This window comes from Lacerta agilis, chromosome 8 (assembly GCF_009819535.1).
Source record: "Lacerta agilis isolate rLacAgi1 chromosome 8, rLacAgi1.pri, whole genome shotgun sequence".
In the NCBI taxonomy this organism is placed as follows: Eukaryota; Metazoa; Chordata; class Lepidosauria; order Squamata; family Lacertidae; genus Lacerta; species Lacerta agilis.
Genome location: NC_046319.1, coordinates 15,236,603 through 15,251,671, shown reverse-complemented (window position 1 = coordinate 15,251,671; position 15,069 = coordinate 15,236,603). Strand labels below are relative to the sequence as shown.

At 45.4% G+C, this 15,069-nt stretch overlaps 1 protein-coding gene across 2 annotated transcripts in view; it reads right to left on the bottom strand.

Annotated features, from left to right (window-relative positions):
• Positions 1-15,069, bottom strand: part of PLEKHN1 (pleckstrin homology domain containing N1) — a 54,466-nt gene that overhangs the window by 19,248 nt on the left and 20,149 nt on the right. For both annotated transcript variants that reach the window (XM_033156278.1, XM_033156279.1), the window contains exons 3-6: positions 10,536-10,682; positions 9,661-9,741; positions 7,109-7,196; positions 1,807-1,931 (exon numbers count right to left, since the gene is read on the bottom strand). In XM_033156278.1, the coding sequence (XP_033012169.1) occupies positions 1,807-1,931; positions 7,109-7,196; positions 9,661-9,741; positions 10,536-10,682 (441 nt within the window). The remainder of the gene's footprint in view (positions 1-1,806; positions 1,932-7,108; positions 7,197-9,660; positions 9,742-10,535; positions 10,683-15,069) is intronic.

Here is a 15,069-nt window from a genome sequence, read left to right as displayed (position 1 = left end):
TGTTTGAGTCTTTCCTCCCTCACCACCCGCACCTCACAGCTGCTGGTTCCGGGCTGGTTTCCAGTTTGCCTTGCTAACTCATCATTTCCCACGCTGACTAAGCCTTTGTTTCAGGGAAAGATAAAAACCCCTTGGATTCCCACCCAGAAAAGGGCTGTGCCTGTGGCACGGGAGGCAGCAGGGCAGCAGGGGGGTAAGGGAGTTGCAAGGGGTCTTAAATCCGGTGCAGAATGAGCTGCCTTGGGTGTTCCAGACAGAAATTTTCAGCACTTTGTTAGCTTTACTAGGAAATATTTGTTTATTTATTTGATTCTGTTTTATGAATCACTTCCCGAAGCAATGTCACAGTAAAGACACCCACAACAAACAATTAAAAGCAATTCTGTATGTGGAAACAGTTCAGAAACAGTTCCCTGTGGTTGAACAATTCAGAAACATAAAAGCAATTCCATATATAACCACAGTAAAAAAAACAAAACAATTTCATTTAAAAAATCAATTACAAATCCAATACAGCAACTTTTTTTTTGGTCTAGTGGACCAGATCTTTATCAACCTCCACACAACCTGTGGCCAACTTTGATGTCCACTCTTGGGCATGGTTTGGCGAAATGCCCTTGCAAGCCAAACCACACCCACTAGCAGACCAAGACTGGCCCACAGGCCAGAGACTCCTCACCCCTACAATACAGACTGGGAGCAGCATTGATAAGCCTATTTCTTATTCCACTGCTCCTACAGAGCATAGGCATTGTGGGGGCTAGCCCCCACTCTTTTGTGTCAGAACCTAGATCTCCTGTGGATGTTACTGACTGATGGCAGGGGGATTGTAGGTACACATAATAGATGGATGGGGTAGAAAGGCAGAAGAGAGGGAGGGAGGGAGGGAGGGAGAGGGAGAGAGAGAGAGAGAGAGAGAGAGAGAGAGAGAGAGAGAGAGAGAGAGAGAGAGAGAGAGATCACTGGTCCCTCTGGTTCAGTATTGTATACACTGATTGGCAGCAGCTCTCCAGGGTTTTCAAGCAGGGGACATTCCTATCCCTACTTGGAGACATTGGAGACTGAACCTGGGACCTTCTGCATGCAAAGCAGATGCTCTGACACAGAGCTACAGCCCTTCGTGGCTTAGGCCATGTTAGACGTTGGACAAGATTTGCTTTGATTTTAATGTGTACATAAATACTGGGCCCAGAAAATTCTGCTAGCACCCCATAGCTTGGAGTGAGCCCTGACAGAAAGAACCAGAGGTCTCTCCCCCCCCCCAACACACACACAAAAAATGCATTTACAGTGGTGCCTCGCTAGACGAAAATAATTCGTTCTGCGAGTGCTGTCGTATAGCGAATTTTTCGTCTTGCGAAGCACCAACGAGAGAATAGCGGTTTGACGAAAAAAAGAAAAAAAAAAATCGGAAATTTTTTCGTCTTGCGAGGCAAGCCCATTGAAAAATTCGTCTTGCGAGACAGCCTTCCGCTAGCGAATGCCTTTCGTCTAGCGAGTTTTTCGTCTAGCGGGGTACCACTGTACATGTATAAATTAACATATGCAGACTGCATATAAATTTGTGCCAAAAGTCCTCTAAGTACCTAGCAACAAACTTACACCTAAGCAGAGGTCTTGTTATCTGGGGTGCGTAATTCAGCAAACCATCAAACTCATCTTGCTGTTTTGTGAGATTCTACAGTCAGATCAATGTCAGGGCAAGGGAGGAGAAGTTGGATTAGAACAGAAATTATAATCTCCAGCCGCCACTCCAATTTTACATGTTCATCTTGCTGGCATGCAGGCCGTCCCCAAAGCACTCACCTGAGCAAGGAAAGGCATGTCAAAGCTCCCTCCATTTAGATGGATCTGCTTCTCCAAGTGGTAGAGCCAGCGCTTTAGCTCAGACCTGTTGGGGCAGTAGACTGTCAGGGGGTTCAGCAAGGGACCTAGAAAGGCGAAGGACACAAGGAGGGCACATTACCAGGTTGAACATACAATGCAAGACGCGGGCAGGATGGTCTTTAAAAACCCTTCTGGGGGAGCTTGGGAAGGCGCTAAGCTTGACGGTAAGATGTGGCACTTCCAGGCAGTTACTATTTCCGAACGGGGTTCAATCACGCACCAGAAAATTCAGGCTGCAAATTACAGCTGGTTGAGAGCCCACCCCGCAGAAAGATCAGACTTTTTACGATAAGAGAAGTGACGGAAAGCTGCAACTTGGATGGCTTTAAAAGAGGATTAGACAAATTTCATGGAGGAAAATGGCTATGTTCTCTCTCTCTCTGGTGGAGGCAGCAATGCTTCTGAATATCAGTAGCTGGAAACCGCAGGAGGGGAAAGTGGTTGTTGCACTCAGGTCCTGCATGTGGGTTTCACATTGGGGCACCTGGCTGGCCACTGTGGGAACAGGATGCTGGGCTTGATAACCTAAGAAGAGCCTGCCAGATCAGGCCAGTGGATCACCTAGCCCAGCATCCTTTTTCCACACTGTTCTGTCCAACTGATCCGGCAGGCTCTTCTTATGTTCTTACAGACTGGAAAGGGTAAGGGTAACTAAGGGTAGCTCTTGCTTTGCTGCCATGCTGTCTAACCTCCCCACCAGCAGAGATTGCTCATTAGGTAGCCCAAGTTGTCAAGCCTTCCTGCAAACAAATCAGGATTAAGGTTCAATAATCAGGTTGTCCAGAGGCGCCCACTGAGATAATAAACTCAGGAAATTACACGGTAGATCACTTCCTGGCTTGCACCATTACCAATACATCTGCACAAGTTGCATAACTGCAGGATCCATCACATTCCAATCTCCCTGCATACTGAGAATCAGGACCTGGCCACATTCACAACCATACATGTAAAGCACTGTGATACCACTTTATAAACTGTCATGGCATATCCATAGCTTCCTGCTGAAAGCCTGTAACATTTTCATACCACAACTTTCATACCACATTTGTTTTTAGCTGGGCACACATAACTGGTTTAAAACACAGCAAGGTTGCTTTTTAATGCTGCATTTGCATGCCCTTTGAACACCTTGGTACAGTCTGATGCATTTCCATGTTGCCCGCTGTTGGTCCACACCAGCAGCTGAAAAGGGGGCCAGGATGTTTCCATATGGTTTATGTTTCCAGACTGGATGAAAACTGGTTTTGGGGAGAGGGAGGGAGAAGCGCACCAAAACACAGTATTTCTCAAGAAACTATAGGGTAGATGTGGATTGTGGCTAACGTGTTTGTACACAGTAAACAGGAGTATGCAGCAGCCTTTGTTGAATTATAGCATAAGGATGCTCTTCCACGTGGCAATAATGTGGTAGCATTGGGTAAGAATCGAACGATGTGTGGGTGATCCAGTATAAATCCACCACTAAATGCATGGCTGGAGTTGGATCCTATCCTCCCAGCTGCCTCTGCCTGCTGCAGCCGCTCACACACCCTTGTCCAGTCATTACGATAAGCGCCAGAGCAATATTAACCTCCTACTTCCAGTCTGACCGATGCTCAGCTACCCATCATTCATTGCCCCGCCTCTTGTTAAAACAAATACCAGGCACGCTTTGAAACGACCTGAATGGCAGTGCTTGGAGCCTTGCGATAAGCTGACACTCAGCAAGCCGTCATAACAAATCATTATCAGCAGAATGAGTACTTTGGCCTTCTGGGAAGGTTTCTGTGGCAGCGTGCTCAGCGCAAACACTGATTAATTTGGCTTTGCAATATATTTGGGAGTCGGGGAAAAATACAATTCAGTTTATGTGGTGCCAACTGGGGAATTGAAGGAGAGAGAAGTGGGGGTATGTGTCTGCTGTACTGCTGCAATGCTTTGCCTTACAAGAGTATATAAATTCTCTCGATGTATCGGCACCAGTTAGAAATGTGAGAACTTCAGCAAAATGTCGCGGCATAGAGTGTTCCCGTTCAGTGTTCCAGCCCACCAACTAGTTGTGCTCTTTCCAATATACTCCATTCCATTCTCCCCCTAACAGATGCTCAGTATTCTGTGGCAACTGAACATGCTGTGCCATCACTGAGCTACTTAGGGTTTTGTTTTGGTCATTTTTTTAGTGGGGAGTTGTCCCGTTAGCCTTATTTTCCTTAAGCATTTTTATTATGATTTTTGTTACACTACAGCACAACACAACATTATGGTATTATACCATAACAGAGGGATGGTTAAAAATAACTCTCAGTCATAGATCTGCTCTCCTTCTGGCAAGACCTGGGTTCAAATCCTTACTCAACCATTAAGCTCACTGTGTGATCTCGGGTCAGCTGCTTTCTCGCCGCCTAGCCTACTTCACAGGTTTGTTGTGAGATTTTTCCTGTTTCACCTGGAGATCCTAGTTATGGAATGGTAGAGATGGAAAGGGACCATGGGGGTCATCTAGTCCAACCCACTGCAATGCAGGAATCTTTTTACTCAACGTGGGGCTTGAACTCATGATCCTGAGATTAAGAGTCTCATGCTCTACTGACTGAGCTATTGCAGTTGTCTACTCATCTTCCCAACCTACCTCAAGGCTAGCAGAATAGAACTATTCTCCTTTCATCCCTGGAACTTCTCATCTGAACTTTTCTTTTTCTGCTAGGGAAATGAGAACACCGCCTCTCCCCCCCCCCATCTTCATTTTTTAACTTTCTTTTTCAATGGAATTGCCCTTAAGGGGAGGAGGAGGAGGTATGTCTTGTGATTTTTCAGATTGCAGAGGGGAAAAGTTCACACCCTCTCGATGAGCCCAGGGAACTGCTTATTAAGACAGTGCCTGCAAAACCTCAGACTGTACCCAATTTCTCAGCCCATTTTGCATGTCGGGATGATTCCTGAATTTGGGTGAGCTGCTGCAGCCTAGTGACTCAAAGCCTATGTAGGTAGTGTGCCGTCATCTCTCTATCCCTGCTCCTCCCCCCAAAGCTCAAAAATGGATTCTTCTCCCTGCCTTAACATGTAGCAGAGTCTCTCCATGACCTGTCTGAATTTGGAACTAAGACAGAGGCTGCATACAGACCTTACAATTTAAAAGCACATGACTTCCCCCAAATAATCTTGGGAAATGTAGTTTGCTAAGAGCACTAGGTAACTGTAGATCTGTGAGAGGTAAACTGCAGTTTGTTTACTTAAAAATATTTATATTCCACTATTCGTTAAAAAAATAAATAATCAGAATTATATGTGAAGCCATAAAAGAAAAGCTACACAAAAAAATTAAAACTCAGAAATCAGCTAACCATTATGGAAATATGTGTACTTAATTGACTGCATAAGCCTGATGGAATAGGGAAAAAAATTCAGCAGGCATTTAAATGTTGAAGCAGAGGACGCCTGCTGAATATTTATTGGCAGAGTGTTTCATAATACTGGGCTGATGACACTAAAGGCTCAATTATTTGTTGTTGTCAAATGAGCCTTGCCAACTCAGGGAACAACCAATGACCTCAGTGATCAAGCTGGGATATAAGGGTTCAGGTGGTCTTTAAGGTACCCTAGACCTGAGTTGCTCAGGGCTTTGTTTATTAATGCGAAGACTTTGAACCTAGCTGGGTAGATGGATAGTCAGTGCAGTTGTTTAACAATGGTGTCTCATGTCGTCAACCGGGTGCCTCCATCAGCAGTCTGGCTGCCACATTCTGCACCAGCTTGCCTTAGTATTCTCTACACTGATTGGCAGCAACTCTCCAAGTTTTCAGGCAAGGTGCATTCCCTGCCTACCTGGAGATGCTGGGGACTGAACCTCGGGCCTTTTGCATGCAAGGCAGATGCTCTACCACTAAGCTACGTTCCCTCCCCAAGAAGCGTGACTTCCCTTTCCCGGGGACTCACCTGGGATTTGAACCCAGGAGCTCTCATACCCAAAGCGAGTGTCATACCCCTAGACTAACAAGACTACAAGCAGATGCTATCAGGACAGCCAAGTTATGTGGCCGTGTCAGTCAGCCAACCCTTCCTGGGACAGCAACCTGTCTGTTCAGTGGCTCCAAGGGCTTAGTCATTCCTGAATTGCAGCAACTGCTGCTCAGCTACCAAGAATGATTGTTTAAAAGCAGGAGGTAGTCAGAGAGAGAGAGAGAGAACCCGATAAAGATTGTGGACTCAGACAAAGGCCGATGAGTGGGTTTCTTGGCACTGCCTGCCTACGTGCTTCCAGGCCAGATGTGTTTTGGTAACAGCAGCTGGAATTCAATGCTTATGTCTTTGGAGAGGGCCAGCAGGTCCAAACTAAAGGCCCATCCAGACTTCCATTTCTGCCACATTTCTAGGCACAGGTCTGCTCTGTAAAGCTCCACTTTTTGGCACTTTTCTTTTTGTCCCAATGCTTTCCTGTGAAAACCCATTCTTTGCCACTGAACTGAAGCAAACAACAGTCAGCAGAAAACCCGAACTGCCATTTGTTCCGATTCAGCATTAAAGAGTGGTTCTTCTGGAGAAAGGGGCAGGGCAAAAAAAAAAAGGGACTTGGGTGAACCTGTGCCTAGAAAGGACAGGGGGGAAAGGAAGTGTGAATGAGCCCTAAAACAGTAGCTCTCAATTTGTGGGGTTTAGAGGAGATATAGCATAGCTTAAAAGTGGCCGGTGGAGGTCAAAGTTGAAAGGTTGGCTAGGAACATAAGGCAGTTAGAAAGGTGCTCATGAAAGTGTTTAAAGCCCTATACAGTCGTACCTCGTGTTGCGTGGTCTGCGCATGCGCAGAAGCACGATATCACGCTTCCGTGCATGCACGATATTGCCACTTGGGTTGCCGACTTTTTGGGGTGCAAACGGCACCCCAGAATGGATCATGTCCGCAACCTAAGGTACCACTGTATGACTTAGGCCCCAGATATCTGAAATACATCTCCTTCCCTACAGACCTTGGGTGTTAAGCTATTTTTGGTTTTCCTCGTTTCACAATTGCAAAAGTTTTGCAGCACAACCCCAAACTGCCCCGACACACACCCTTTTCAACCCTGCTGACATCAGCTATTCTGTAGGTTCCCACTTTGCACTGCAAAAGCATTTCACCGCCGCCGCCACCTATTCTCTCCCACTTAAGAAAAAGCGCCTCCTAAGGAAAGCAGTCATTCCATAGTCACCACAGAAAATGATGTCATACCAAAAATAGGTATGTCAAAGAGTGGCTTGCTCTCACCTGTAATTTGAAAAGCATGCATCTCCTGTTGGGCGCCCTTTGGATTTTCAAGCTCGTTCAGCTGAATTTCTCTCAGAGGCAGCAAGCCCTGTGAAAAGAGAATGTAACAATCTTATATCTGTCAACCCAATTGTGTTTACCAAAACTCCCCTTTTAAATCCAAAAGTGTAACAGAATGGATTCAGGCTTTGGTTGGATGGCGCCTTGTACGCCTCCTTCTAGCAACTCCTGTAGCGTAAGCTGGTGCTAAACATATTGCTCTGCTTTCCTTTGGACCTCCATCAGTGAGGCCAAAGGGGGTCTTGTTGTCTGGGCAGCGATTTGACTTCACCCCCAGAGGTGTCCTCCATTGCCTCTTGAAACAGATGGGTGCCACCACCAACAACAACTTCCAACAAAGCATCCTGGCAATTGCAGCTTGTTAAGGGTGCTGAGGGTTGTTATGAGATCCTGAACGAACCACGGTTCCCAGCATTCTTTGGACTGTTGAAGTGGTATAGGATGCTTTCTTTAAATATATGGTACAGATGTGACGACTGGCCCTGTTCCTGTATACCTCTAGCCCAAATCATAGCTAAGTGTGAGCAGGGGGGGGGGTAGTTATCCAGAGCAAAAACTGTGACTGCCTTGCTCCTTCCCCAGTCCTGCTGCTGCCTTGCTACCTGGAGCTAAACAATGATTTGGCTTAGTATTACATCCAAAACTGGGCTCGTAGTGTTTTTTTTTTTATCTTCTCCAGACAAACCATAAGCAGCAAACCAAGTAACAAACTCTGGTTACAGCTCATAGCTTGTCAGCGGTCAGTAGTGTAGTGGCAAATTCAGAAGTGCATGACCCCTTTCATGATAGCCACAGCCATACCCCTTCTTGGATTACACAATAAATCTTACAATTATACACTAATTGTCCTATGCAACAATCAATGCAAATCTCTGTGTTGCCATTCTGCTAGATCTATTGTTTTCTGTGCATGTGTATGAGCAAATGATTTGGAGTGCTCCAATATATTACATTGCATGTAACAGAATTAGGATGCAATTATCTTGAAACTGAAGCACCTGGCCGTTTTCAGTTTTCCCAAATGCTTAGCTTTGGAGCACACAGGGGCTGAAAAGCTCCCCTCCCGTGCTGATTGGGCATCTCTAGGGTTCTGTACCATTTTTTAAACACAGCTCTAAGATGCTGGAGACAGGGACCTGCCTTTGTGAAGCTAGATAACTACACCATTCAAGTCAGAGGCAGGAGCGAAGCGGCTGTGATTTTTAGCTTTGAGTACCTGCACGCTTGCTCACTCATGCTTAGCCATGGTCTGGCTTAGTGTTCTGTGCAAACCAGACACATGAGTTATTCCCATGATGGTATCTATTTGAATAATGACCTGATGCTACCCAAGAAGGAGGCCTAATTGACACAAACAGCAGGGGAGCAAATAAAACTGTTACGGACTCTTTGCAACAGGTGACTCATTGTGATTCAGCCTGGAGGACATTGGAAGCTGCCTTATACAGAGTCAGACCACTGGTCCATCTAGCTCAATGTTGGCTACACCGGGTTGGGGGGGGGTGGAGAGCCTTTTTCAGCCTGAGGGCCACATTCCCTTTGGGGCAACCTTCCAAGAGACTGGGGCCAGTGGTGGGTGGGGCCAGAAGCAAAAATAATAGCCTGTAAATGCTACTTTTGCAAAGTAGGCTCTCTATCCTCCACCCAGACAAGCAAAAGGCCTTATCAGAGTTCAAGCACACATTTTAGCCAGGCAAAAGCACTTGGGCTGCTAAGCAGGGCCACTGAGCGATATAGCCTGGAAGAATTTCAAGGGTCAGATAGAGAGGCCCTTTTGAACCTTGGGCATGATGTTCGCCACCTATGCTGCCATTTGATGTTTATGGTCTGTGGGTCAATATAAACAGAAATAACCCTAATGGCAATTTCAAATGAAAGCACAGGATATGTAGGTTTTGTCATGCCACAAAAAAATTGGTTCTCAAGTAAATTCCTCACAATGCACTGGGATTGCTCTCCCATGGGTCCACAGAAGAAGTAATTCTCAAAACAGCTACTCTCTGTGCAAAGACAGGTCAATCCACTTTACAGTGGTTATTTGGAAGACCATGACAGGCAGAATGGAAAAGGCATGACTCAGCAATGTCAAGAGAGGTCTGGGGAGGTTTCACACCCTGAATGCACCCACAAAGGCATGAGGCTTTGAGATCCAAAAGTGCTTTTTCCCTTGTCTTGGTTTGCTGCATGATTCACAAGCATGCAGTGACAAACTCACTTGCCTTGGATTACCGAGGGAAAGAGTAAGTCATTGCAGGGGCTGTTTATCTGCATCTCTGGCAGAGGGAACTCAGAAATTTATTTATTCAGATTTATGCCTCTGAATACTAGTTGCTGCGAATTGCTGGTGGGCAGAGTGTTGCTGCGCTCATGTCCAGCTTGCAAAGCTTCCCAAAGGCAACTGGTCAGCCACTGTGAGAACAGGATGCTGGGCTAGAAGGGCTACTGGCTCGTCTTGCATTTTTATGATGTGTTTAGAGTCTGCCATCCTTTACCTGATAGGTGAGTCCATTTGGACCGAGGGATTGAAAATAGAGGTAGGCTTGAAAAAGCTCCAGGTAGCAGTCGTTCATCTCCTACAACAGAATGAACACATTAAAAAAAATGTATTTCCAGGGGACAGAGATCTTTAACATTATGTACTTCAAACATGCTTTCTGGGACTGAAGGAGACTTAAAATTAGTAAACATTTAACGCTCTAATAGCATAAAGAGAAGGAAGAAACTATACACATTTCAACAGAAAGAAGGAGAAAAGGGCAGTGTTTAAAATGTATGGTGTGGCCTTAATACATTAGTCTCCATGGCCCAATGGTGTGTATTAAACATACAGGGCAAGACGATCAGCTCAGGACATCCTACTTGATTAAGTGATCCTGATTCTGGACCACTGCTTAAGCAATGCCTTGCTGGATCAGATTCAAAGCCTGCATCCTTTGCAAGAATATCATAAACTAACAGGCACTAGACTGGCCATTCAGAAATTTAGGCTCCATCTGCACTATATGCTGAAAGCGGTACCATCCCGTCTTGAACAATCATAGCTTCCTCCAAAGTACCGGTATTCTGGGAACTGTCATTTGCTAAGGGTGCTGAGAGTTGTTAGGAGCCTCCATTCCTTTCCCAGAGTGGTTTAGCAATCAATCCTTCTTCCCGGGTAACTCTGAGAATTGTAGCTCTATGATAAGAATAAGGGCAACTCTCAGCACAAGCTATAGTTCTCATCATTCTTTGGAAGAAGCCATGGCTGTTTAAAATGGCATGATAGTGCTGTAAATGTAGAGTTTAGAATCTTGTATCTACGCAGCCTTGGCGTTCCTTCTCTCAAAGCAACTTTTGGCATCTGTCTTTCCTCCTCCACAGAACTCACCTGACACTGCTGAAATTTAAACTTGACCTTGGAGTAATAGATAATCTTCCCCAGGTTCCTCACCACAGTCTTCCTCCTTCCCTTCTTGAACAGGCTTGGGAAACGCTGGTCAAAATTTTCCTTCTCATTTTCCTGGTTGGTGAGGTTCTGCAAAAAAGGTTAGAAAGATAGCATTTTTATTAAGATAATAATAATAATTAAAAAGTCAAAAACGGCTCATCACAACAGGAGATCAAACCCTTCAGAACCAGCCAGGTTTTGTTATTTTTAAAGATGGCATTCAACAAACTTTTACTCAGAGTAGGCTCATTGAAATTAATGAACATGACAAAGTGAGATCCATTAATTTCAATGGGCCTACTGTGAGTAAAGGTTAGTGGAATAGGGCCCAATGTGTTTTGACACAATATTTTTCTTTTGTGACTATTTCCTATGAATATAATTTGTTTTAACTAATTTTAATACTGTATTTTAAATCATTGTATCCTGCCCTGGAATGTGCTGCAGTGAATGGAATCGGTACGTTTATAAGCACCACGTAATACTTGCACCTCATCTGTAAGAACTTATTTTTTAGTGTGACAGCACCAACCCTTTGGAACTCCCTGCCTATTGATATCAGGCAGGTGCCTTCACTGTATTCTTTTCGGCAAATGGCATAGATATTCTTATTTAGACAAGCCTACCCATATATTTAGAAAGTTCATATGAGCTTTAATTTGTTTTATTCTAATCTATTGTGGTTTTAACTTTCTGCATGTTTTAAATTACGGTTGTAAACTTTTAGTGATACTTTTATTGCTTTATCCTTTCTGAGGCTTTTTTCTACAGTCAAGCAGTATGTAAATCGCATGAAATAATAAGACTAACGGCAGGTAATAAATGTATGTTTGGTTTTTTTTATAATGACTTTATTTTGGTTAATTGACATGTAATTTCATGTCATTTCTCAGTTGGGTTGCGTAAGTTCTTTTGGTGATTTCATTTAACGAAAAGCTTTGAAAACAGAAGAAGGGGGCCAAAAGAACCAGCAAACTCTTTCTTTTTTTGTACTGGCTTCCCAACTGGTAAAACTGAGTTTAGAGCTAACTGTACATTTAAAGCACTATGATCCCATTTTAAACAGTCATGGCTTCCCCCAAAGTATCCTGGGAAAGGCAGCTTGCCAAGGGTGCTGAGAGCTGTTCAGGGACTCCCTATTCCACTTGCAGAGCTACATCCCCCCCCCCCCCAGTCCTCTGTGAAGAGGGACTGATTGTCAGTGGCGGAGCTTCATGCTCCAGCACTGGGGGCGGGCGCAGTGCGGGTGGGGAGGCAGCTGAGATGGAACCCTACCGGGATCACGCTGCCCGGGGCGCCCCACCCCCTACGCCCCGCCCTTCCTACGCCAGTGCTGATTGTTAAACCACTCTGGGAATTGTAGCTTTGGGACGGAAACAGCAATCCCACCCCCACCCCCCAGCAACTCTCAGTACCCTTGACAAGGATTCTTTGGGGGAAGCCATGACTGCTTAAAGTGGTAAGAATGTGGCCTTCAGTTAGGAGTCTAAAAGCCAGACACCACTGGACTCCATTCATTAATGTGTTGCCTGTTGAACTGCAATTATTGAATTTCACACGTGGTGCTAGTTTCATGTGATGTCAGTCAGTGCAGATCATAGTGAGCTAGATCAGCATTCCCCAACCTTTTTCCAACCGTGGCCCCCTTCCGATTTTGTTTCCTTCCTGTGGGCCCCCCCCCCATGGGCATAGCCTAGGAGGGGCAGGGGAGCAGCTGCCCCCCAATAAGTAAAAATCAATACAAATCAGAGGTTCTGCCCCCTAACAAAAACCTGCCCCCTAACAAAAATCCTGGCTACACCCATGCAACCCCGTCCTACCAGTAGAAAGGCAGCTATTTAAATGTTCTGTTTGTAAATAGAACATGTTATATTTGTAATTTTTATAATTTATACAAAATACAATTACATAAAATGATAGGAACATAATGAAATATTGCTGAAGCAGAAAAACATAGAATCATGGAGCTGGAAGGGACCCCAAGGGTCATCTTTCTAGTGCAACCCCCTGCAATGTAGGAAACTCAGCTAAAGCATCCATGACAGATGGCCATCCAACCTCTGCTTAGAAACCTCTAAAGAAGGAGAGTCCAGATCCTCCCGAGGGATATCCATCTTCCGTGTATTATAAAAATTAAACAACCCTTATTTGACCCCAGTTATTTGACACAGAGGGGGTAAACCTCCAGATACAGTCCAAAAGGTACCCCGGGAGTTCTGTATATCTGGGAGAATTTTAAAAAGCAAGTGGTCCTCACCGACCTGGTGCAAAAAGATCTTGTTATCCAGAGGAGCCCTGGCTGCCGAGATAAAACACTATAGCCCCACACACCCTTACCTGGGAGTAAGGCCCACTGAACTCAGTGCAGCTTTCTTCTGAGTAGACAGCTATTTACTAGATGCAAGTCAGCAGCACCAGACGACCCCACTCGGCTGAGTACTGGGGTGGATTTCACCCCGCACGTTGCAGAGCCGGGCAGACACTGCCAACGGGCCCAGCACTGGCGGCAGCAACAAGCAGATCTGGCTCACCCAGCCCTACCCATTGCCACCCTACCACTACACTTACCTGACCTGGGGGTTCTGGATCGCGGACTCTACCAGTCAAAATGGGAGCCTCAGTGATCACCGTCTCCCGCTGGAAACAAACCAGGACTGCTCCAAGAAAATGCACATGGCAAAAAGGAGCGCTAGGCCCTGGTGGGCCACCCCCCATAGCCAGCCAATCAGGATTTTTTTTTTTAAGCCTTTTCCCTTTCCCCTTCTCACTTCCCTCTGTCACCACCTAGCCTCATGCTGTGGCCCCCTATTTATGTGATTTTCACCTGTGGCCCCCTTGGCATATCCTGGGGGCTCCCGGGTGGCATATGGCCCCCGACTGGGAAACATTGAGCTAGATGGACCAATAAGGCAACTTCCTATGTTCCAATTTTCTCAAGCCCCCTGAAACCAAGAGCCAGAGCAGATCAAGGGAGAGGTAACATTCTCGAAACAAAAAAGCTGGCAACCCTAAATTCATCACAGATGCCTTTCCTAAAGGACAAGTGGTCTGGGGTGTGTGTTTGTTGTACAGTCTCCATGCCAGCCAAGGATTTAAGGTTTGATTACTGCAACCCGGACTCTCTGCTTACAACCCTGGAGAGGAGTCAATGAGGGGGCTTAAAAACAGACTCCGACTAATCTCCTCCACATCCAGCATTGTGATTAACCCAGCTAAGTGGCTTAAGAAGGTGCTAACTTAATTTGAGCCCCAAAAGTAGAGGTTACCAGACTTGGGTGAAAGTCAAGTCCTGCAGCTGAGCTGCAAGTACACACACCCCTTCCTAACTCTTTGAACTCAGCTGCTTGTACAGCTCTTGCTTTTCCCTCTCAACCTGGACACAAATCTTTACATGCCCCCACAACCATATTTAATCCGATTTGAAAACAGAAACCATATGAAGACATCCACACCATCTCTCCACCCACTGGTATGGTCAAAAAGTGGGTGACTTGGAAAAACATTCAACCGCACTGATGCATTTGACAACATGCAAATGCAATGTGAAACACACTGAGGGGGCAACGATCTTGCTGCCTTTTAAGCCAGTAACGTGTACACATGTACATATGGTGTTTACTGATGATTTGTCTACAGGGATGCTGTACGGCAAGCAGCATTCATCCCATGTTTACCGGTATATGCCTTGCCATTAGTTATTTATCCATCCTTTTCAAAGCATTTCTCCATCACTTTTCAAACAGCAAAAAGATAGGCAATTTTTAAAAGTTTATTTGTTGTGTTAGAGCACCAGAGCTCTTTAATCCACGTTAAATGTGTAAACCTGAAGTTCTGGTATGTGACTCAATTACTCCCGCAAACTACAGACAGCCTGGAAGCAGCCCTATATAAAAACAATGCAACTTTTAAAATCCCTGGAGGAATATTGCCCTAAATCAGCATGTATTGGGATTTGTATCACGTGGATGCGTTATCAGGCCACTGGTCCATCTAGCTCTGACTGGCAGCAGCTCTCCAGCGTTTCCAGAGGGGGACATTCCCAGCCCCATCTGAAGATGTCAAGGACTGAACCTGGGACCTTTTGCATGAAAAGCAGGTGCTCTATCTCTGAGCTATGTGTGGCGTTTGATCATGGGGCCCCCCCGCCAGTCTAACATGGTACAGTCCAGACAGAGCTTTACCATCTCGTCTTCTGTTTTGCTTGCGAGCACAAATGTTACGAACTCAGAATTTAAATCCCTCCTTGAATAATGTTTGCACAGATACTCAGTTCTGATGGCCACTGTTTGGGCAAATGCAGACTCAATTAGCAGCTTTTTGTTTTGTTTCGAAGAACACAAGCAGAACACAAGAAAAGCCCTGCTGGGTCAAGCCAGTGGCTCATTTAGTCTAGCATCTTCTCCCAGTAACCAGCCAGAGGCCTGTGGGGAAATGGATGGTTTTTAACAAGTCATCCTTTTCTTTAGCATACATA